The sequence below is a fragment of the Primulina eburnea genome, chromosome 2 (genome assembly GCF_022965805.1).
Source record: "Primulina eburnea isolate SZY01 chromosome 2, ASM2296580v1, whole genome shotgun sequence".
Taxonomy (NCBI): Eukaryota; Viridiplantae; Streptophyta; class Magnoliopsida; order Lamiales; family Gesneriaceae; genus Primulina; species Primulina eburnea.
The window spans coordinates 1,519,580-1,542,819 of NC_133102.1; the positions used below are offsets into that span (position 1 = coordinate 1,519,580).

Sequence of the window (23,240 nt, forward strand, 5' to 3'; positions counted from 1 at the left end):
CTACAAGTTGGACACCTCAGGCTAAAAGGCTGTATTTGTGTTTATTTACCCATATCATTTGTACATCTTTTTTTTTACTTTCATAAAATTAATATGACCCGTTTTGCTGAAGACCATGAATTTGATTTGGATAGATGAACTTGGATTCATTTTGAATTTGATGAATATATTTCAGATGATATGTTTGTTTGAAATTCACTGCAATTATTACTCTTAGATTGTAAAACTTTGTAAGGAGTTAATCTTAATATCTCTTCAATTTTATGCAGCTAAAAAGTCAAGTGACTTGAAATCAATATATTTGAAGAGTGATTTTATTCACAGGTTGTCTATGAGACATGTCGATTTCATTGATATTACGGACATAGTCAGATTGGATAATAATATTACAAAATTGACCTATAGAATAGTATCATAAAAATTTTGAAATACGTCGATTAATCAAAAACTAAATTACATGTGATGTGTTTACTTTTGGTTGTAGAATACTCGCCTTTTCTTTCTCATGGTTGGTTGCTTATACTGAACATCTGGTTGTACAAATGAAAGCTCATTTGAAATGGCCAATAAATTCAAGCTCTTTCCCTACTCCATACCATTCTGTCCCCGACACTCGTTTGTAACTCAGGTTTCCCTTTTCCATCCGACATGTGGATTTAAGGTCAACCTTTCTCACATACAATCTCATTATATTCCTATTTCCTAGGCTATAAATTTTTTTTTCCTTAGCTTCCACGCCACGAAGCGCAAGATGTATGCTACCACTAGCTATAAGATTTTTCACCATAGGATTTTTACTGCGTTTCGCCACTAGGAGATGGATTCTAGAGAGAATGACATTGCTCCAGAATTGAAAGATGTCCAAATTTTGAGGATGAAGTACCTAGCCACCAAATGTTTTCACCGGTAAGTGATATAGTTATGAATATTTCCTATAGTTAAGGACTTCTGATATGTAAATGTTATCATCCACGTTGCTCTCTGAATGATGATTTCAGAAATTATTTCCTACGCGGTTACAGCTAAGATTGAATGATGGTATCGTCCATCATTCGCAACACAACTTGCATCTCCTAGAGTCTCGTCCGTCCATCATTCGCTTTACAATCTCACAATCGCCTGTGGTTTCCGTAACATCACTGGTTACGCATTACCTTAGACAAAAAAAGAGATACCGATGAAATTTCACCTACTGTGTTTGTATTTGAAAACTGATCGAGATCAAGAACATCGGTTTACGTATTTTCTTCCCATGGATATATTAGAATTTGGCGTGAAACTTGTGGTAGATCGTGTTTGTGTTCGGAGTGAGATTTGGAAGATGTTGCAGTTTGTGGCTTATGGCCTTCTCTCTTTTGGATTCCGTTTTCAAATGCGCGCCGCTCGGCGGGTTAGAAATTGCGTGCGGGGTAACAAAATGGGCCGGAGATTTATATTTAGGGCTCTCTTGAGGCCCACTGAAACTTGCTTTATTTTCTTTTCTTTTTTTTTTTCCGTAAGGTCCATTTTTGTATGGACCTTATCCTCTTTCAATTGACATATGTCTACAGGTAGATCACCTCATTTTTCAAACTCAATTGTCAGATATTTGTATATTTAAAAAACCTACATGGGCCGTCACAACTTTCAGTCACGTAAATTTCTTTATTTTTATGTATAACCAATTTAAATATTGTCTAATTCGTGACTATTTTCCTCTTGCTCGTCTCTTTTTCCAGTCGAATGTTTATTGCACGCATAGAGAAACATGTGCACACATCAATTACTTCATATAAAATAGCTGCATCATTAATATCGTAAACTTGCACTGAAAAACTGAGCAGGTCACTCACATAAACACATGAGATAGAAGTAATTAAGATTGAGTTGAACTCGAGTATTTTAAATTTTTTTCGAGTTGAGCTCGACTAGTGTAACATTCGGGCTCGACTCGACGGTAGTCGGGTCCTTGTTAATATATCGGCTCTCTTTCTTGTATGCCTTCAAACTTGGTATATATCATTGATAATATATTGTATGTCCATTTGCAAATACGAAAAGCCGCCGCCGTCGAATCCAAGCATGTTACCTCAGTAATTTTGTCTTTGTGCGTATCGGCCTTCACGATATTTGAACCTTCACAGACCCACTAGTTTGGGGAATTTCGTATCTTCCCCAATGACGACTATTATTATAATCGCATTTTACCCACTTGCGAAGGAATAAGAAGTGGATAGTGATGGCTCGAGAAATCGCAAAGTTCCTAGTGCAACTATGCCAACTAACATAGATAATCTCTCGCATTACACGCTATCAACTATCAGGTAATAAGCATCTGGAATGGAGAAACAATAACTTTCATTCGAGCTAAATTTTATGTAAAAATTTATTTACTAAAGATCTCAATGGGTCGAGAGTCGAGACACATAATTATTGAAAATTATTATTCAAAATCAAGTGTTTGAATCAGAGACATTAAAACTCGTCAAGAAGATGTCAGATCTAGTCGAGCTCGAGTCAAACTTGGACAACCACTCCCAAACTGTTCACCGAGAATTTGGTTGCCTTGCACGGTTAACCACTGAACTGTCATATTTGTTGATAGAAAGCAACATGTCTCAAATGCAGAGTAGCAATTATAGTGGTAGCTCTAGAGGCTAAAATAATTTAAGCATACATTTATAATTTCAAAGATAATATAGGATACCAAAGGAGGGATTTAAACTGAAAATAAAACCCCATTTCTTTAAATTTCACCCCTTGTGCTCGGTCCAACCTTTTGTTTTGACGAAATGAAAGATATTATTATACACTACGAATCCATTTTTTTTTTTTATCGATATTTCCAAAAAAATTGGAATTAAGATGAATGAATTTATGCTACAATTAAAGTAACATCGCCCTTACATTTTAAAATAATATTTTCCTGTTTAATTTGATTACCTTATGGATTCTATATATTCATATTTTGAATTTAGAAGATGAATTGAAGATATTATATTAAAAGTTAAAAAAGAAGTACCATTCTGATCTATCATAGATTGGCCACCCAATTAGATCAAGAACACCGGATATTAGATTTTAAAAAACTTCTAAAATTGAGAGAATTTTTATATATAATACATTTTTTGTGAAACGATTTCATGGAATATTTGAAACAAATCAATTTAATTCATAATTATCATGAAGAGTAACACTTTTGAGATTAAAATAATATTTTTTTTTATGAGTTGAGGCAGGTTGTAATTCATCTAACAAAATTGACGGACGATTTCACAAGAATTTTGTTTGTTTTCTAAATCATTATGATTAAGTGAGAGTATTAGACTAAATTCAGGAAAAAAATATCAATAATTTTCTTTATAAATCTGAATCAAATAGAATCAAATAAAATAAGTTGAATTCAGAATTATAATATATTAATAAGCCTTTTTTAAGATTGAGGTTGAGACAATTTTCTCTTTAACCTTACATTAGGTCCGACTACGAGAACAAGAAAGAACATTACAAAGAACATTAATATAATTGACACTCTGATATATGTCGCCCGCATTCCCATTCCATTTAATGAACAAAATTATTCAGATTTTCCTATAAAATGAACTATAAATAGTAAATAATGGAGTAGAAATGATATTGTCTTTTTTAAAAAAGCCAAAATAGTTTATTTATGGATAGGAAATCTCATATTCATCCAATACCAAAATATACATTGATAAACTTTATATTAATTTATATATATCAACTTTATCGATATTCATAATAAAAAATAATACTCTTAATATAAAAATAAATATTTTTTCATAGATGATTCAAATAAAAGATCCGTTAAGTTAAATAAAAATGAGACATTCTCACACAAATTTTTGTTGGTTTAGGCCAAAAACATCAAACCAAAAATGAAACGAAGAAGAGAGACAAAGTGGAGTCAACACAATATATAGTGTAGAGAGAGAGAGAGAGCGCGTTAAAACCATGCCATGGCGGTTTTTCGAAATCCCTGATTCGATTTCGTTTTTCATTCTGTAGAAATCCATGGGAATGCCTGGCAGACGATCGAATTATACCTTGGTAAGCTTAATTCCCGACGAAACACTGCACCAGCCGCCTATATCAGCCGCAGGCGGTGGAGTAATGGTGCAGCAACCGTCTTACTACGAGCCTCAATCTGGAGATAACAATAAACTGAAGATGGATATGACTTCATTTGATTGGGATCCGATTGATCAGAGAATGATTCAAGCGCAGCCTCAGCAAAATCGGATCGGAACGACTGCGTTTCCTTCGTCTTTTGGGTTGCAGAGGCAGTCTAGCGGGAGTAGCTTTGGTGAGAGCTCTATTTCTGGCGAATTTTATCTGCCTTATCTGTCGAACCCCGAGGTGACGTTGGGTGGCTTGAATGATGGCGGCGGCGAGTTGCGGGTAAAGGCAGCGGAGCCGGAGGTATCCGGTGGTGGTGGTGGTGGAGAGTCGTCATCTTCGAAGAGCTGGGCGCAGCAGACGGAGGAGAGTTACCAATTGCAACTGGTTCTAGCTCTTCGTCTCTCCTCAGAAGCTACCTGCGCTGATGACCCTAATTTATTGGATTCTATTCCTGACGAATCCGCATCACGCGCTTCCTCTTTCTTCGCATCCGCTGAGGCCATTTCCCATCGGTTTTGGGTAAATGAAACAACTTTGCATGCTTTGCTTTGATGAGTTATTTTTCTCCCCAACTATTTATGGAAGTGCTTTCTTTTCTTGGCGGATGAATTATACAAGGATAATGTACTCGACAAAGAATGGTTTGATTGGTCATTGGGTGACAAAGTGGTTGTATGCTCAAAAGTGTGTCACGCCAGTAGCACGAGTACCCAAAGTCATTTAACATATTTGTCTCCTCTAAAGATGAAAATCTAGACTTTTTATTGAATTCTACGACATTTATATAGTTTAAGATTTAAGAATATTATATTGATCTCTGTAAGACAGTTGAGTTCAATTTGCTGCATGCGATATGGGTAGAAAATGAAACAAAGATTGCAATGTTTTTCAGCTCCTCGAAGTATACCACTTGTCTGAGCCCCGTGATAGTTCTTCATACTCAAATAAGTTTTAGTACGCAACACAAATTGTCCGGGACTTGGAGAATTAGGTTGGTGGCTACTTTGATGGGTGTTCGATATTGAGTAAAAAGTAAGATTTGACAGATAGAATTGAAGCTATGATCTAATTCATTTGAGTTAACTGTAAGAACATTTGTTATCACCGTCTAGAATCTAGGCATGGAGGATATAATTGCTAAAAGATTGATTTTTGGGCAACAGAGGATTAACAAGCTGTCTTGTGTGTCGGGAGATTATATAAATACGTGCTTGTAATCAATAAATCGGTGCATGAATATCCTTGTGTCCATGAATAGATTGATTGCTAAAATATTGAGGCACTGAGGCACACCATTCTTACTCTTTTTCTTTATAAAATATTAATAAATTGGCACATGAATATCCATATGTCCATGACGTGGTGGTCAGATTCAGACACAAGAATTCTCCCTTGGTTTGGAGCTCTGAATCCAGATTGAATAAACACTCCAATCAAAAGAATAGGCTGTTAAGAAGTTGGGGTTCTTATTAGTTCTTATGTGGGAACATAGGTTAAACGAGTAATAAATTTGCAACGAGATTCATATATTAAAGAATCTCAAGGGTTTGTCTTAGTGATAACTTGATCACATTGGATTTGTTTTGGTGCATTACGATATTAAATAAAATTTCTCTATCGAATTTCGGTTTTAGGTTCTGCTATATTTTCTACAATTAAAACACTTGTTTTCATTCAATTGCTTTAATTTCAGGTAAATGGCTGTTTATCATACTTTGATAAAGTTCCTGATGGATTTTACTCTATTCGTGGGATGGATCCCTATGTTTGGGCAGTGTGCTGTGATCTTCAGGAAAGTGGCCGTATGCCATCTCTTGAATCACTAAAATCTATTGATTCTGACATTGTCTCTTCAGTTGAAGTGATTTCAGTTGATCGAAGAGGTGATCCCAGCTTAAGAGAGTTACGAAATCGGATTCATAACATGTCATCTAGTAGCATCACCACCAAGGAAGTTGTTGACCATATTTCAAAGCTAGTTTGCAATCATTTGGGGTGAGCATAATTCCATTGAGGATTCCAGCAAACACCTTTATCTTTTATATTGCATTGACAATTACATTTTGTTGTCTTCATTAGCGGTGCTACTTCTAATGGCGAAGATGACTTAATTTCCATATGGAAAGAGAGCAGTGATGACTTAATAGATTGCTTGGGGTCAATCGTGCTCCCCATTGGTAGCCTGTCTATTGGGCTATGTAGACATCGTGCGCTGCTATTCAAGGTAAGTTTTGATTACGTATATTCATCAATTATTTTGTCTATTGTTGCTGCATAGTCTGTAAGTGCAATTTTTTGGTGGCATCAAAATACCAGCAGCATGCTGTTTACATGCGACGCTCAATCTGTCATTGTTTCATTCTTGTGTTTTCGCCATTTTCTATCCAATAACATTTCTCGGATTTCCTGAGATTCTGTCTACTTTTGAGATTATTTTCCAGCCTCCACTTTTAATGTATTGACTCATGCAATTCTTCTGTCATATTATTCTGTTGTGAGCTGTTTTCTTTGTTCATTTATTGTTCTGTAGAGAATTAGAATTGCAACCAATACGTTATCATTCTATCATACTGACAGGTTTTAGCTGATATTATTGGCATACCATGCCGAATTGCAAAAGGATGTAAGTATTGTACCAGAGAAGATGCTTCGTCGTGTCTCGTACGATTTGGTCTTGATAGGTATACTTACTACTTTGAATGCAATTACTATGCTTTTTAACTTTAGTCATTCTCATTAATCTTTAGTTATTTTTATTCATGAGGTTGTTATTTTAGCTACTTTGTTGGTAGAAGATGTCTTGTATCTTGTCTCATGTGTTACAAATAGAGGTTTGCAATTGCTATGACAATATAACCATATTGACTTTGCCACCACAGGGAATATCTTATTGATTTGGTTGAGAAACCAGGATGCTTATCTGAGCCTGATTCCCTGGTAAATGGGCCTTCCTCTATCTCAATTTCTTCACCATTGCGCTTTCCGAGATTCAGACAGGTGGAGCCAACAATTGATTTCAGGTCACTGGCAAAACAGTATTTCTCAGACTTCCAGTCCCTTAATCTTGTGTTTGATGATTCTTTATCAGGTGACCATCTTTTTAGTACAGTTTTCATGTCTGATCTAACTTATTATTTGATGTTTTATGGTGAATCTTTGCAACCCGCCTTCGATGTATCTTATCCATAAGCTTCCTTCTGGTTTTTTGAAATTCATTGACCTTCTCATCGTTTGCTACTTTACTTGTTTACATATCATGAACTTCTAGAGTTTAGCTGCTTTATCTGATGTTACCACGCTATCATATCTTATAATGTGTGAAAGGAAAGAACGTCTTATTTGCCTATTCTTGCCATATAGCCCATATTCTTTCATATTCTTAGCAAATAACCTCATAGGATAATCACTTGGCTACAAAGAAGTATGTATTCAAAATTCATTCTTTCATATTTCAAACTTCACTTCATAGCCAAATGCATTCCTGTCCTTATTTAACGAAGGGGATTGCCATCCCCAATCATATGATGAAACATATCGTGACATTGCTAACTAGATAGAGACTATTACCAACTATGAAACAAAATGAAAATGGCAAGCCTGTAATTCAGAGAGTACAAAAAATAATTAGAAATTTCTGACTTGCACCAAATCAGTCAAAATAGAAAAATGATTTACTAGTGTAATACCCTTGTCTTCTGATTGTTCAACTGTCTTGGACTGAGAATCAGTCACATGACTGTGAACGAGAAGTCCTTTGAATGATCAATATAAGCACTGTTCTGTGTTGCCATATGCGGTACAGCCACTTGGTTGTCACCTATGAGCTATGGAATTATCCTGTGCACCACTGCAACAGAATATAATTTGAAAGACCTAAACTCCTCTATGATTGTTCATCCTCTTTACCCCTGAGTGATATCTTCTGTCCACTCTGCCGAACAAGTTGGTTTAGCGTAGATGGAATACTTTTTCTACTTTTTTTCCTTCTGCTCTGCCCTCACAGGAACAAGGAAGCCCGATTCGCACTAGCACCACCCACAATAATCACAACAAAAACTATAGCAGATGCAGTCCCGTGAAATTATTTCCTTTCACTGCGACCTTAATTTTCTGCTCCAAAACAACTCTTGTGACTCTTTGAAGACCTCCCTTGCATACCAGGCATTAAAGTAATATAATCCTTGCAACCACTCTCAATTTTGATTTTTTTTTTCCGTCTTTCGTCCTTGTTTCATATTCGACTTCCAGTCTTCCACTAATTCATCACGTGGCTTTGTCAACTATCTTCCAGTTGGCAGTTGTTGATTGGATCTAAAATCGAATTCTCAGCACCATCTTCTTCCATCAAGAGACTGGCTGGCATATGTATTGATTATCTTGGCTATAGTTTGATCAACGTGTGTTCGTTGCAGAACTTCATTTTATTTGTTTCTACTCTATTACTCTGTTTTTCACTTATCTATGATGTAGATATTTGTGCTTTGGCTGATACACTAAAACTGTTGGCCTGAATCACGACTTTTAAAAATTTTCCATTTTTCAAACAGCTGGAACTGTTGTTGATGGAGGCCACGGTGATTCCAGGTATCCCAAGCACTCGGACAGATCTCATACTGATAGAAACAGCTTTTCTCCCAGCTCAAGTAATCGTGATTTGCCACCATTTCCTGCAAATTCGTGGATTAAGATCCGTGACAAAGAACAATTGCTTTCCAAACCATCTGATGCTCATAATGTGTTGAGCTCCATGGACACTGTCAAAGACTCGATCCCTTTCCAGAACATCGGTCTATTGGGGAAGAGAGATGGTCATCAATTTACTGGTTTGATGAATGCAAGAATAAGTAAAACTAAGGAAGCGGGGTTTGTTGAAGCACAGGTACTTCCAACAATATCTATTGGCGACTTCCCATTTGACACTGAAGATCTGAACATTCCCTGGAGTGATCTTGTTCTAAAGGAGACCATTGGGGCAGGTCTTTTTTCCCCTGCTCGTGAACATTTCAATGTCCAACAATTCTTTTGATTTGTATGCCTAATTGTTGTGATTGGTTTGCATTCTCAGGTTCGTTTGGTGTAGTTCACCGTGCTGATTGGAATGATTCAGTAAGATATCCATCTTTTATTGTTAATAAGTAGTGATTCTCACGTCTCCTTGAATTTGTTGTCCATTTATTGTTTTCTCCTTTTTGTTTGCAATCCTAAAATTATCATTTTTATTTGTACTATTTTTAAAATTTTTCTTCACTGTTTTTATACTGGACTTCAACATCAATTATTTAAATCTTAATCTTTCAGGAAGTTGCCGTGAAAATTCTCATGGAACAAGACTTCCATACAGAGAGATTCAAGGATTTTTTACGAGAGGTTGGTACTGTCTCTCTCTAATCAACTCTGGATGTTATATTGTTGTTTGTCCTTTAACCTCTCTCTCTCTCTCTCTGTGTTTGTGTCTATTGAGCTAGGTGGCAATAATGAAAAGATTGCGCCATCCAAATATTGTGCTTTTTATGGGTGCTGTAACTGAGCGCCCAAACTTATCCATAGTGACAGAATATTTATCAAGGTAAATGTAAGTCATTATAGTTGAACTGCACTGTTAATTTATTTTAAGTGTCTATATACCTTTCATTTCAGAGGTAGTTTATACAAACTTTTGCATAAACCTGGTGCAAGAGAAGCGTTGGATGAGAAACGGCGATTGAGCATGGCTTTTGATGTGGTATGCCTTTTAATAAAAATTTTGATTTCCTCGTACAAAATACAAATGAAGCCTTTGATCCGATTTCATCCCTCTCTCCCTTTCCCCATAGCCTGTGCTTTTTCATGGATTAACCATGGTCATTTATACAGGCAAAAGGGATGAATTATCTTCATAAACGCAATCCTCCCATTGTTCATCGAGACCTGAAATCTCCTAATCTTTTAGTTGACAAAAAGTATACGGTGAAGGTAAAACTTAGGGCATCTTCTGCTAGTGTATTGCTGCATCTTGTATGTTTATTGATAAGGTAGATTGCTGTTTTAATAAGCTAATTCTTTCAGTAAAATAAGAATATGGTGATGTAGGAGTTAGATAGTCTCTTATGTGGATATCCTAATTAACTATGTTGATGTTTAAGCTGTGTATGGGAATGGCTTTTAGAATAAAAAAATCTGTCTTTCTTGTGCTTGGCAGAAGAGACCTAGCTACACCTTGTTTTGTGAATGTCAATAAAGGAGAAAAAAAGTAGTGTTTATTTTTCTTTGTTAACCTACTAATAAATTTCCTTCACCTTGAGCGCATTCTATATTTCTTATGTAAATATTTGAAAACTCTATGTTCATTCCTCTGTCATATTTGGTGGAATAGTCTTCAACACACCGTTTTTAACCTTCCGTTGCTACCCTTATTCTGTACATCCAAGCATCTTACCCTAATTGGTTATCAGTTCAAAGGAAGTCAGATTTGTTTCATGCTTTTGCTATACATGAATTCTTTCGTACTAAATGGGTGGAGGCTATGCTCAACCCCATCCAAGGGCCGAGGCTGCTTTAGGTGTATCATATCACTTGATGCAGATAGCATTTTCCTACTTAACATATGCTAAAAATCTCAAGCTATACTTTGTTTGCATAAGAACTTTACTTTCCGAATGTCTTTATTAGGTCTGTGATTTTGGTCTTTCACGTCTAAAAGCAAATACATTTCTTTCGTCAAAATCTGCTGCTGGAACTGTAAGTCATCTACTTTAATGCAATACGATCCTTTAGTTTTAGCTGATTGGGAATTTATTGAATAAGAAATATCTTTCCTTCTCTGGTAGCCTGAGTGGATGGCACCTGAAGTTCTCCGTGATGAGCCATCAAATGAAAAATCAGATGTATACAGTTTTGGTGTGATCCTATGGGAGCTGGCAACATTGCAGCAACCCTGGGGCCATTTGAATCCAGCACAGGTGGGTGAATGGGCTTTGCTATCCTTTGATTAAATATTGGAAACTGTCATAGTTTTTGTTGTGCAGGCAAAATATTTTTGTCAAAGTTGGGTGTCAGACGTTAGAGAGGTTATGGAACAGTTAAATTTGAAAAAGAAGATCAATCTGATCTGGATCTGTTAATTAGTTATTGAATAAAATGTCACGGAGTAATATATCAGCGGCATTTGAGTGTAATACATCACATTGTAATATTACACTGGGAACATAAATTCAACTGCTAGGATAGCTTCTGTTAAATTATTTTGAAGTTGAATTGGGCTTCAAGCTTTTATACACTGGGATATGTAAAAGGTGGCCAATATAATTACTAGGTGGCAATTGGTTTTTTAGATTTAGGCTCTAAATTCGAGTCTAAACCGATGCGTAAGTGTGTTAAAAAACTGAGATATGTAAGATAGGCGACTAAATGTTATGTTGTTTCTTTTGGTTATTTCTTGAGTGGTTTTTAAAAGTGAGATTTAACCCTATTTCTTGAACCTGCAAGGTTGTTGCAGCTGTTGCTTTCAAGTCAAAAAGGCTTGAAATTCCACGTGATATAAATCCTCAAGTAGCAGCTATAATTGAAGCCTGCTGGAGCAAGTGAGTGAAATATGTAGTTTGCTTGTATGTTTTGGGAAGCATAAGATTGGCTTAAGTTGGTATACTTATTTATGTTATATATGATAATTTGGTAGCTGCACTGAACTGGTGAATAATTTTGGTTCTCCTTAATTTGACTCTAAATTAGCTTCACTTGTGTCTCAGTCTATGTACTTTATTTTACTTGATTTAACTTTTTCTTTCTGCTTTTAGTGGGTCTCTATTTTCACTCTCTTTTTAGACACATGGACATATTTCCACATGCTGTCAACTAAGATTTCTCATATTTTGCTAGTTCAAAATTAAGAATTTTACGTAACTTATGATGTTTTTCAACTGCTTGATATCTATGTGTTAATTGATTTGTACCATATTTTATAGTACCAAAGATATTTTGGGGTAAAGTTTACGTACCTCTGAGTTCAGAATTGGATGTTATTTTTTCTCACTTTAATTTATAATACTGCAGTGAGCCATGGAAGCGCCCCTCTTTTTCCAATATCATGGAATCTTTGAGACTATTGATCAAGTGTCCCACAACTACACAACCTGGTCGTGCAGAAATGCCGTTGCCTTCATGAACGTTTTTGTTGGGAGAGCACATAATATTCATGTGCTCAACACTATTCGGATCTATTTTCAGGCTGGAAGACTGCTTGGATCGTGTAAGTTTTGAGCTTGACTTTTGCCGCCTGAACAATTATGCCTTATTTGTTCACTGATAGTTTAAGGTTAAAGTTGGTGAAGTAACAGGTTGAAAAAGTAATTTTTGCCCCCTCCTTGTCTAAATGATAGACATCCAGAACACGCTCGGACAAAACTGGAAGTGAGAATTATATATCATTATTCTACTAGCTTGCATTTGGATAGAGATGTATTTTGATCTGGTCGGTGGAATTTGATCTCATAAAGGATTTCAAACATATATTTTAAATAACTCCTATCTTGGCTAGATTTGAAATTTGTCACGCTTGCTGATACATGTGTATCAATAAAAATATTTCAACCAAATCAAACATATTTGAAAACATGATATAAAGTATCTCACAATTCAAAAGCTATCTTAGTATCCTCCTACATGGTTATGTTATGTGCGTTGTCACAATTTCTTTGGGTGGGCGTGCAAATGGCAATCTTCATATGACAGTATTCTTCGACCTACTAACCACTCATAGCTGTTGAAATCTTCCACCATGTAAGTCGCCTTGGTGATCTGTTGTTTACAGCTAGATTGAGATATATTATGGGTTGCCAAAATAGACTAGTTACCATATTTGACTTGGAAATCTAACCCATCTCTTGATGTTTATGCAGGTGTACCCGTGTACATTGTAGTCCGTATTAGCTTTTGAGAACACAAGAAACAGTAATTATTTAGAAGGAACCATTGAAATTGTTAATCTATTAAACCATGTCCACTCTAGGATGAAAGATGTATGTACTGCAGGCAAAAACTTGTTCATAGGAAAGATATTATGGTCACACACCATCATTCTTGGTCTGTTTGTGCCTGCACAGCGTTGTGTCAATTGTTCAAGGGGTAATATGAATCCATTTCTCTTTTTCAGTTAGTATATCTTACTTGTTTGTAGATAATCCAGATTCGGGATTCTCTCTCCGTAGGCGTATTGTAAAACACTAACGAACGCAAGCAATTATTATCAGCAGTAAAGTTTAAAAATTAAAATGTTCTATATCTTTTTATAAATTAAAAATAATAATGATGAAGAAATATTTTAGAAATTTTAAAATTTTTGAAAAGTGGATGTAAATGTAAATTCAAAGATTTCGAGAAGGCGAAATAAATATTTTTAGTAAATTTAAAAATTTTGGATGAGGCGAAGACCAATAATTTTCATAACCAAGATAATGATTGAAATATGATTTTGATTGTTACATGACTTAAACTAATTATTTGAATAAGTTTCATTTGAGATTATTTTGTAGATTTATATTCGTGAGATATGTTGACTCGAGTCATATTTATAAACAAATATAATATTTTTAGCACAAAAAATAATGATTTTTCATAAATCGGATCGGATAATCTTGAGACGATCTCATGAGTTTTTGAGACGATTTCATGAATTTTTGTATATATATTTTGAACAAAAACGTAGAATTGTTATTAGAGTTTATCACGTGTTTGATTCACATAGATTGTTAGATAGTAATTATACATGTTTATGATAGCGATCTAATTCACATAGTTTGTTAGAAAGTAATTATTACATTTTATGATATCGATCTAATCGTGACTTTTAGTAATTATTACATTTTAATGATATCGATCTAATCGTGACTTTTGAGATACCACAAGTTTAAAAAAATATAAGTGTATTTTTGCTATCGGAGTCAAGTTCACGTGTTGGTAATCAGTAATTTCCCTATCTCCATTGGAATGTTGACAAACGCTAATTAACGTCTTTGATTTTGTTTACATTATATTTGTTGAATTTTTTTTTAAAAAAAGGTTTCAAGTAAGTTTTTGGGAAATGATATTTACATTCCACGAATTGTTAAATACGCTCCATTTTGTAATAAAAACGGACAAATGTTTCTTTTTTAGTGCTTTGAAAGTGTTTGTTTTATGGTGGAACTAAAATAAACATCTGGGTAATTTTGTACATAATTTTCAGTTCAAAAAATCAAAATTAAAGGTATTTAACAGAGTAATGTAGCGTTGCATTCTATTTGACTAATATATCGATGCTATACAATATTTTTTTTATAATTCATTTGATTTTATATTTAAATGAGAATCAAAATGTAATTATAAGAAATGGAAATGGATTACCCTACAATTTTGATGAATTTGTCCATAATGAAGGGCAAAAATAGATATATATATATATATTTTGGTGTCCTTCGCCGTTTCTATCAAGTTTTTAACATTAATAAAATAGAATAATTATATTTTAAAATACTAACACACACAACTGACACCAATGTTGAGATGGCCGAGTTGGTCTAAGGCGCCAGATTAAGGTTCTGGTCCGAAAGGGCGTGGGTTCAAATCCCACTCTCAACATAACATCATAAATTTTTCCATAGTGCCCCATTTTTAATATCCGACCCAACTACCCAAAGAATCAAAAGTTAGGCCCATCCAGCGTGGCCCAAATAATAGTTATCGACGTGGTGGAGTAAATACCCACATCTAGTCGTGGCCTAGACTCGATGCAAATACCAATGAGTGCAAGCATACATTTTCAAATCGCTTTTGTCTCAAGAAAAAATAAATTAAGGAGAATCAATTTCTTTTGAATATAGCAGTAAATAAATTTAGTCGGTTTGCGAATTTTTCGAATCGCTTCGATAAATATTTGATTTGTATTAAAATTTATTGAACTAGAATCGAACACGGGTAGCTTACAACACTGTTGGTTAGGAAAACTACACTGGACAAAGTATATGTGGCAAGCTTCTCCGAAAATGTTGGAAGAGCAGAGCAATCTATCAAACTTTTAATCAGGAGACAAACATTCACTTATTCAATTCAGAAACATCGTCAGCTATATGTTCACCAGAGTAAGGTATATTCATGTTATTCAGCAATTTTTCTTCAATCCCATCAGAAGAATTTGTTTATGGGAAAATTCACACATGCAATCATAAGTAATTCCATATCAAAAATATCTAATTTATGTAACCAATAAAATAAAATTTATATTCCATAAAAGTCGACTCTTTTTTTGTAGTAAAAGAGACAAAAGATGAACTTACATAAGAAAGTTGGATCTTGTCCTTTGGTGAAGACAACTCTCGACATAAAAAATTCATAAATTCCTTTTCTATCGCCAGAAGTCTTCCTAGTTACTTTTGCAATGGAAATTCATTTTTAGGCAAAAACTTGTGTGAGACGGTCTCACGAGTTATATCTGTGAGACAGATCTCTTATTTGGATCACCCATGAAAAAATATTACTTTTTATGCTAAGAGTATTACTTTTTATTGTGAATATGGATATGGTTGACTCGTCTCACAGATTATGATCCGTGAGACGGTCTCACATAAGACCTACTCTCATTTTTAAGTCATTATGTTTGTCCTGTTGTTATTTTCATTCGTTCTATAATCCAAATTGTAGTATAAATCTTGTAAATTATTATTATTATTTTTTTTTTTGCAATTTTGGTCGGAAAAACCAACGTTCGACGATGTTTATCTATGTAGCTTAAAAATTGAGGATATTTCAAAATGGTGAGAAATTAAAACATATGTGTGTGTGGCTCAAACATTTTTTTTATAATTATTCAAATCAAGAATCTTATAATTTGTGTAATCTTAGATGAAATATATATGAAACGAAAACATGGAACCCGGAAACGGCAAATGTTAATTAAGTATGATTATTATGATGATAAGTATTAAAGTAAGAGATCGAAACCTAATTAATGCGATAATTAATACTATTGCATCTTTTTCTTCTCTCCTTGTTATTTTTCATTCAGTTACAAGAAAAGAACATACAAATTCAATCTTTTGCTACCCATTTCCTTCCTCCAAAGGCAAAGGATCACCGATCCCCATCTAATTCAACCAAACCAAGATTGCTTTAATTGTTTTCTTCCCCGGAAGTTCGTTCAATTCCATTCGTTTGCTTGATTTTTTTCAAGCTATGAAAAATATATCGATTTGTTACAGTGAACATGCCATAAAAGTATCGAACTCATACTGTTCGGGCTCTTCAAACAAGGATTTTATTTCATCGATCTTAACCCACTCGATTCAAACCGCGGTGACATGCATTTACAGAGTCAAGGCCTCGAATCAGAGAGAGTTTTTTGTCAGGTTAAGATGGTTGGATCGGTTAAACAATAAAGGCTTCGCTTTTGGCATATGTGATCACCCTTTATCTTTAGATAGGATCAGTAAGAATTCAAGAATCTTACGCAAATCCCGAGGGACGGAAGCTTTCAAATCCTGCGATTCTGCAATAGAAATCTACTGGGATTTTTCTCAGGCAAAGTTCGAATCTGGACCCGAGCCGATCAACCGTTTTTACTTGGTGACTATACTGGACTCGGAGGTAGGCCTGATTCTTGGAGACATGGAGCAAGAAATACTGGGAATCAAAGAACGTGTTTCCCCTACAAAAATCGGGGAATCCGCACTTGTTTCACGCAGCGAGAGCTTCTCAGGCGATGCAGTGTACTCCACCAGGGCTAAATTCTGCGAAACCGGGACGTGGCATGACGTTTTGATCAAATGTTTCGGGGACGACGGGGTGACTCTGAGGAAGAATCCGGCGCTGTACGTTTACATGGACAAGAAGATGGTGATTGAAGTGAAGAGATTGAGGTGGAACTTCAGAGGGAATCAGACGATTTTCTTGGATGGATTATTGGTGGATTTGATGTGGGATGTTCATGACTGGATATTTAGGCCGTGTTTGGGATGTGGGGTTTTCATGTTTAGGACAAGGAGTGAATTGGACAGCAGATTGTGGTTGGAGGAGAAGAGTTTCGAACAGAACGGGTTTTCGTTGCTGATTTCTGTGTGTAAGAATCCAGATTAAGTGTGTTATTTTCGAAGATTACACGTTTACTTTTTTTTTGTTGTGTGTGCGTTTTATTGTGTTTTGGTCTGTAAACGGTTGGATTGTACATTCAAATGTTGTTTTCTGCTGTCAGTCCGTTGAAATATACTAGAAATTGACGGGTATGACATTTACCCGCTAGAAAAACCGAAATAAGACGAGTTTGCTGACTAAATTTTGGATTGAGGATTTTTTTGAATAATGATATAGTTCGAGGCGGATATATAGATACTTTTCTCATTCTCGAACCCATCTTGATCCCCATGAGATGTAAAATGAGGACGAAAATATAATTAGACGAGGATGACAAACTCAGCTGTCCGTTGTCATCCCTAGATATTGACTATGTTATGGGCCGAATATTAGATTGGACAAAACCGAATAATCAAAGTAAAAAGGCCACTGCGTCTTACATTGAACTGGGCCCAACAATACAAGCATATCTTTTGATGGCCCAAACAATATCAGTACGCTAAAAAATAAATTTTCCTGGCATATGGGCCCAATACTTTGTTCTTCAGTCAGTGTTCGCATGTTTTTCCGAAATCGGTATAGAAAATGAATTTTTTTTTTTCCTTTTGTTAACAGAGAAAAATACAAAGAAAAGACGAGACACGCAAAACCAAAACTGTGACCCTAATTTGTCGCATGAGTTTGCAAGCACACGAGAATAGGAGCTTCTCCATTCTCCACGTACAAACCTTGAGAAACACACACACACAAACCCAAAAAATTCCAGAATTCGGAAATGGAATGACAAGTTTTCAGATGTGTCAGTATGAAGTCTATATCAAAAAAAATTTCAAAATTTCCAAGTTACCGCTGCTGCGAATTTAATCCCATTTTTCACTGTAACATCTAATCGTTACAATGTAGTTAACAACATCCACTAATCCACAGGTTATTTTATACTCCACTTATAATAAAAAAAATTTACGTTTCAATATCGACTATCTAATATTTTAATAGAATTTGACATCACATATAGGTGATTGAAAGATTTTATTTTCACCACATCAGCAGAGAAAAACAACCATTTCTACGTGCAATCCGTAATCAAGTGTCTGCTTAAGCCGGAAACCCTTCCTTTGATTAGGTTGTTTGCAAAATTATGATACCAAAAGCAGCAAAAGTTATGTGTTAATTTATCATATTATCAGATCACAGCAACAAACTAGCTAATAATGCCAAAATGGCAAGGGGTTATCCTGTGTATATGATTGAGCCCTTTTGCTTGGTTTTCGGTTTTTGCGAAGATTCTCTGTAGGTAGAAGTAATTTATGAGTAGAGCAGTGGGCAACCTCTGCAACACAAGAAGATTTTCACTGTGTGGAATTTATATACTCTCTCTTTTTATTCTATATATTTATATATATATATATCACACAATTAAACTGTGTTTGATCGAATAATAATGATCCCTGCACTAAATATCTGACGAAAAGTTTTGATATGGATGGATGGATTGTGTGAGTGACAATATGAAACTTAATGCAAAATGGATTGTATCAAGGAAAAATAAAATAGAGTGGATTTGCAAAAAGCTTAGTTTTGTTAGAAGTTTTTCATACTGCGTTGTTACCAATGAATTTCAAAAGATACTCTTTAAGTTTTTTTTATTCGTCACGTCAATGTAAAATCTCAGTGATTTATACTCAACTGGATAAAAACATAAAGATAGTTAATATTTATAATCAGATTTTTAAAACACTAAATAAACCTAAGTTACCAAATATTACCATAAGATACAAACTTGTACAACACATCGTCCAAGCAACAGTGTTCACCACTAGTCAGATTAAACACAATCACAACTTCAAACTCTAACAGTAAATTAAATCTCCAAATTCCACAAGAAAAATTCGATCTAATATAGTAATCAGAAGAAACAATATGTTTGCTGCAAGTTATCCTCGATTAATATGATCCCAAGTAGAATTTTAATCCATAATTCTCCCATAACCATCCCCCATAAAGTACCTAAAGCAACTATCACTCGTCGTAATATTTCCTTCAGTTATAGTTATTATATGGAGAGTTCCCGTTACCATTTAGGCTGACAGGATTATCAATCCCTTGTTCGCTTGTATCACTGCACGCTCCTCCTGTTTGATTGCAGATAGATTCATTATTCTGATAATTATAACCACAGATTCTTGAATTCTCCTTCCTTTTCTTGTTCATTATATAATTATTGACGCTATCCCACTTGTTTCTGCACATCAATCCGGTCCTATTATGACCAAAACAAGCCATTTTGTGCGATATCTCATCCCAGAGAACCTCCTCTCTGATCCCACTTTGCCGAAACTTCACTTCCATGCCACTTCTCAAATGAATCAGTCTAGTGATCTCGGATTCGGGCCAAACATCGCCGCGTTTAGCAGAATTAGTTCTCGTTTCACTACTATCGTCGTTTTGATTTTCGCTCCGGCCGGTGAAATCTTCATGCGGACAAGCCCGGCATTCTTTTCCTGCCAATTTTTGTAAAGCATTCATTAAAGTGGCATCACGGGATTCCATCCATGCTCTTTCACTGGCCCAAAACTTATGCTCCCTCTCTATTCTTGCTGCATCTTGTTTCCTCCATTCCTCTTCTCGAGTCATTCTCTCTTGCTCCTTATGCTCAATCGTCCTCAACATTTTCTCCATCCAGGCTTCTTGTTTATCCATCAGTTTCTTCATCTTTGAATCAATGAAATCTTTGATCTTGACCTTCCAACTGTTCTTACCCTTTCTCTTCTTCTTCTTTGGCGTATCATCATCATAATCATGACCATTGTTTCTATTAATCCTTACATTTATACCAGTATCATCTGATAAATCTGTATCAGAATCAGAAGAATTTGAGAGACCGAGGCTAGTAGTTTCTGATAGCTTCAAACCCGGATAAGATTCTTGATTATAAGCTGGGAGAGTGTTCTTATTTGGGAAACTGTATTGAAAACTTTCACCATTGAAATGGGTTTCTGACACTGAAGCTGAGTTGTTATTTTCTCCATAGAGAGCTTCAAGTTGCCTAAAGAACCTGTAATGCTTCCCATCTTGCCTTCCAGCTTTGCCATCTTTTGTCTTTTTGTAATACTTGTACAAATTCTCGAACTTCTCTCTGCATTTCTTGCCACTCCTCTGATATCCATATTCTTCAGACATTATCCTAAAATTCAATTTAAGGAAAAAAAGAAGAAGAAACAAAAAAAATATTTACTAAGCACTGTAATATAAAAGACGAAGATCTCGCAGTATAAAGTAACCCTAGTTTCATGTAATATAACTGGCCCAAAATTTAAGTGATAATGACATTTGCTAAGAATGGGCAAACTCATGTGAATTCTAAGATAAGTTGTGAAGACAAAACTCATCTGGGAAAATGACTATTCAAAATTTTGCAGAAGCTGTCAGTGAGAATAGGTGATGTTGCTACTCATGATTCACGACTTTTAATGAAAGCAAAAAACAGAAAAAAGAAAATGTTTACTACAGCACCCAAAAGATTGGCATTTTTTGCAGCATTAAATTAATATTAGTTCTTGTCCAAAAAAATAATCGCAGAGTGATTGTGATTTAGTATTAGTTCTTGTCCAATAAAAGTAACACTCAGATTCCCAATCTGGACTTAAATAATGTTACTTGTAATTTAATTTCTTGAATGCAAAAAACAAAAACGAAATAAGAGTAGCTATTAATGAATGCAAAGAAACTTTTCTAAGTAGACATTTTAGTCAAGAAAAATAGAAAAAACAAAAAATAATCAGCAGAAAAAATGGGAATAATAGAAACGTGAAAATTAACACCTGAAAAAATATGATCCTTTATGAAAATATTTTTAAAGTTTAATGAAGTGCAAGAGTGTGGTAATATAGCCAGCAAAATCGTGGATAAATACATAAACTCCCAACTGGGATTTGATTTCAAGGTCTTGAGGAGTGAATTGCTGATAACTATGAACTTAGAAATTAGGTAAATTACATGTGCATAATACCTCGAAACCTCGTCCCACAACGGAGCCTTTTGATTTGCCTCCTTAAACTTAGGATCAAGCCGCGATCTGATCTCAAGAAGAGTAAGGGTCTCTTGTCTTGGCCACCTCGCCGTACAACTATCTCCTCCTCCTCCTGATGCTGCTGATGCTGCCCCTCCTCCAATCTGTACAGCAGTTGCCTCGATCTCAAACCCACTAAACCCGGCAGCAGTGTCACAATCAGTACTGTTTGTAGAATCAGAAGGAAACTCGTGATGCATCCCTCTTTGAACCATGAGCGTGTCATAATGTTGAGATGGGTTCAAAGTACTCCTGTGGGCAGGTAGTAATTCCGGAGGCGGCGGAACCGGCGGTGGAAAGAAAGGTCTATCGCTGATGAAATGGCGCAAATCAACCATCCCATATTGATCCTCCATACCCTGTGCACGATTTATTTTCGAGTAGCAATATTTATCAACGAAAGGGAAAAGCGGTTTAAGTGAAGCGATTGCGAAAGTAGCGGCAAACTCGGATCATGTTCTTACAGAGAAAGAGAAGCTTTAAATTCATGAGAGTACAATGGAGCCCTTTATGTGTTTCTTCTGACTGTAAATTACGGTGTCTCTCTTCTGTATCTATCTGTATGTGTGTATTGTACGTGTAGGGTTAGGGTAGCATACATTGTTGGTGCAGCTTTCCAGATACACGAATTTAGGGTGCGGGGTTGTGGACAAATACTTTTAACACATAAACTCGTATCTCACGGATCAATTTTGTGAAATAAATATTTTATATATGTCAAATATATTAGTTTTAATTGTAAATATGAACAAAATTGATTCGTTTCAAGAATAAACATCTATGAGATGTTCTTATGAAAGACATAATTGTATTTTAAAACGTTTGTGTTTTAAAATTAAATTTCAGTGTAAAAAATATTTTTATAAAATCGTTAATAAGTACTTTTTCGACATAACCTAATAGATTACTATTTTTGAACAAAGCATTGAGAAACTTCAATAAACAATGTATTTGTTGTATAGTTGTTACGTACTTTTGTTAGTGTCGGGCTAAAAAGATCATTACAATCTTTTTATAAAAATTCCAACAATGTAATATTTAAAACAGAAATAAAATCTATTTTAACTCAATATTTTTAAATGAGAATTTATTGATATACACGAAACATAATAATATTAATTAATGTTAATTTGTGTGCCTCTTTGCTATGGCAGGGTAGGGGTACTTTCAGAGAAACTCTTTAAATGAGAATCGATCAACGTTACACGAACGCTTAACAAATAATAATGTATTCCTCCTTAGAAAATTTGTACATTTCTAAGCTATAATAATTAATTAAAAATGTTTAATATGTGAATCGAATCAGTAAGAACTAAATGCTACATGATTTAATGTTCTGTTCAGTTCAAATATTAATTATCTTCTTAAATATTTCTTTTTTTTTACCATATCAAATCGAAAAATTTACGCTCGTTGATCGGATTTTTTAAAAAAAATAATAAATTATTTATTTATCGATTAATTAATAAAATCACATTGTCTCAACATTTCTAATTTATACAGATTTTATTATAGTGTTCTCGAAATTTTTAAATTGAATAAGTAGCTTCGTTTACTATGTTTCATAATATGCATATAATTTATTTGATGAATTTAAATTTTTTTAAATAATTTGTTGTTCCCTGAATTGGTCCCATCCATGACCACTGAACAATAAATTCCATATCAATTATGTCCGTACTATCTAATTTTTTGCCTACGATTATAATACTAAATAAATAAATAGACAAAAAAGCATGAATAATGTTCACATGTATCTACAATTATCCTTTTCATTCTACAAAAAAATAAATAAATAAATAAATATATATATATATATATATATATATATATATATATATATATATATATATATATATATGCGTGTATATACATCTCAACCCATGCATCAGCATCACAACATTAAATTTAAAATTTCGTTAATAACTAGTTAAAATCACAGTTATTCTAACATTATGAAATATACGTAGGCTTA

The 23,240-nt window shown here is 34.6% G+C and overlaps 2 protein-coding genes, 1 non-coding gene and 1 pseudogene across 3 annotated transcripts; 3 read left to right on the forward strand and 1 right to left on the reverse strand.

Annotated features, from left to right (window-relative positions):
• Window positions 1–3,863: 3,863 nt before the first annotated feature.
• LOC140817472 (serine/threonine-protein kinase CTR1-like) lies at window positions 3,864–13,248 on the forward strand. Its single transcript, XM_073177181.1, has 16 exons — window positions 3,864–4,641; window positions 5,816–6,117; window positions 6,202–6,346; window positions 6,700–6,803; window positions 7,002–7,210; window positions 8,670–9,098; window positions 9,188–9,228; window positions 9,421–9,489; window positions 9,588–9,688; window positions 9,760–9,844; window positions 9,976–10,074; window positions 10,771–10,839; window positions 10,929–11,060; window positions 11,587–11,681; window positions 12,151–12,346; window positions 12,996–13,248. The coding sequence occupies exons 1-15, from the start codon at window positions 4,015–4,017 to the stop codon at window positions 12,260–12,262; spliced, it is 2,619 nt and encodes an 872-aa protein (XP_073033282.1). The 5' UTR covers window positions 3,864–4,014; the 3' UTR covers window positions 12,263–12,346; window positions 12,996–13,248.
• Window positions 13,249–14,631: 1,383 nt separating this feature from the next.
• On the forward strand, window positions 14,632–14,712 carry TRNAL-AAG (transfer RNA leucine (anticodon AAG)). The gene has a single exon. It is a non-coding gene; the product is annotated as a tRNA-Leu (tRNA).
• Window positions 14,713–16,092: 1,380 nt separating this feature from the next.
• On the forward strand, window positions 16,093–17,316 carry LOC140824449 (uncharacterized). Its single transcript, XM_073186038.1, has one exon. It carries the CDS (start codon window positions 16,303–16,305, stop codon window positions 17,200–17,202), a length of 900 nt encoding a protein of 299 aa, XP_073042139.1. The 5' UTR covers window positions 16,093–16,302; the 3' UTR covers window positions 17,203–17,316.
• Window positions 17,317–18,940: 1,624 nt separating this feature from the next.
• On the reverse strand, window positions 18,941–21,813 carry LOC140817479 (trihelix transcription factor PTL-like; annotated as a pseudogene).
• Window positions 21,814–23,240: the final 1,427 nt, after the last annotated feature.

Bases quoted from the DNA above. Each gene is read 5' to 3' on its own strand.
- LOC140817472 (XM_073177181.1), top strand. From the start codon at position 4,015: ATGGGAATGCCTGGCAGACGATCGAATTATACCTTGGTAAGCTTAATT. The intron at 6,804-7,001 runs GTATACTTACTA...TTGCCACCACAG, and splicing joins GTACGATTTGGTCTTGATAG to GGAATATCTTATTGATTTGG. The intron at 9,490-9,587 runs GTTGGTACTGTC...CTATTGAGCTAG, and splicing joins TCAAGGATTTTTTACGAGAG to GTGGCAATAATGAAAAGATT.
- LOC140824449 (XM_073186038.1), top strand. From the start codon at position 16,303: ATGAAAAATATATCGATTTGTTACAGTGAACATGCCATAAAAGTATCG.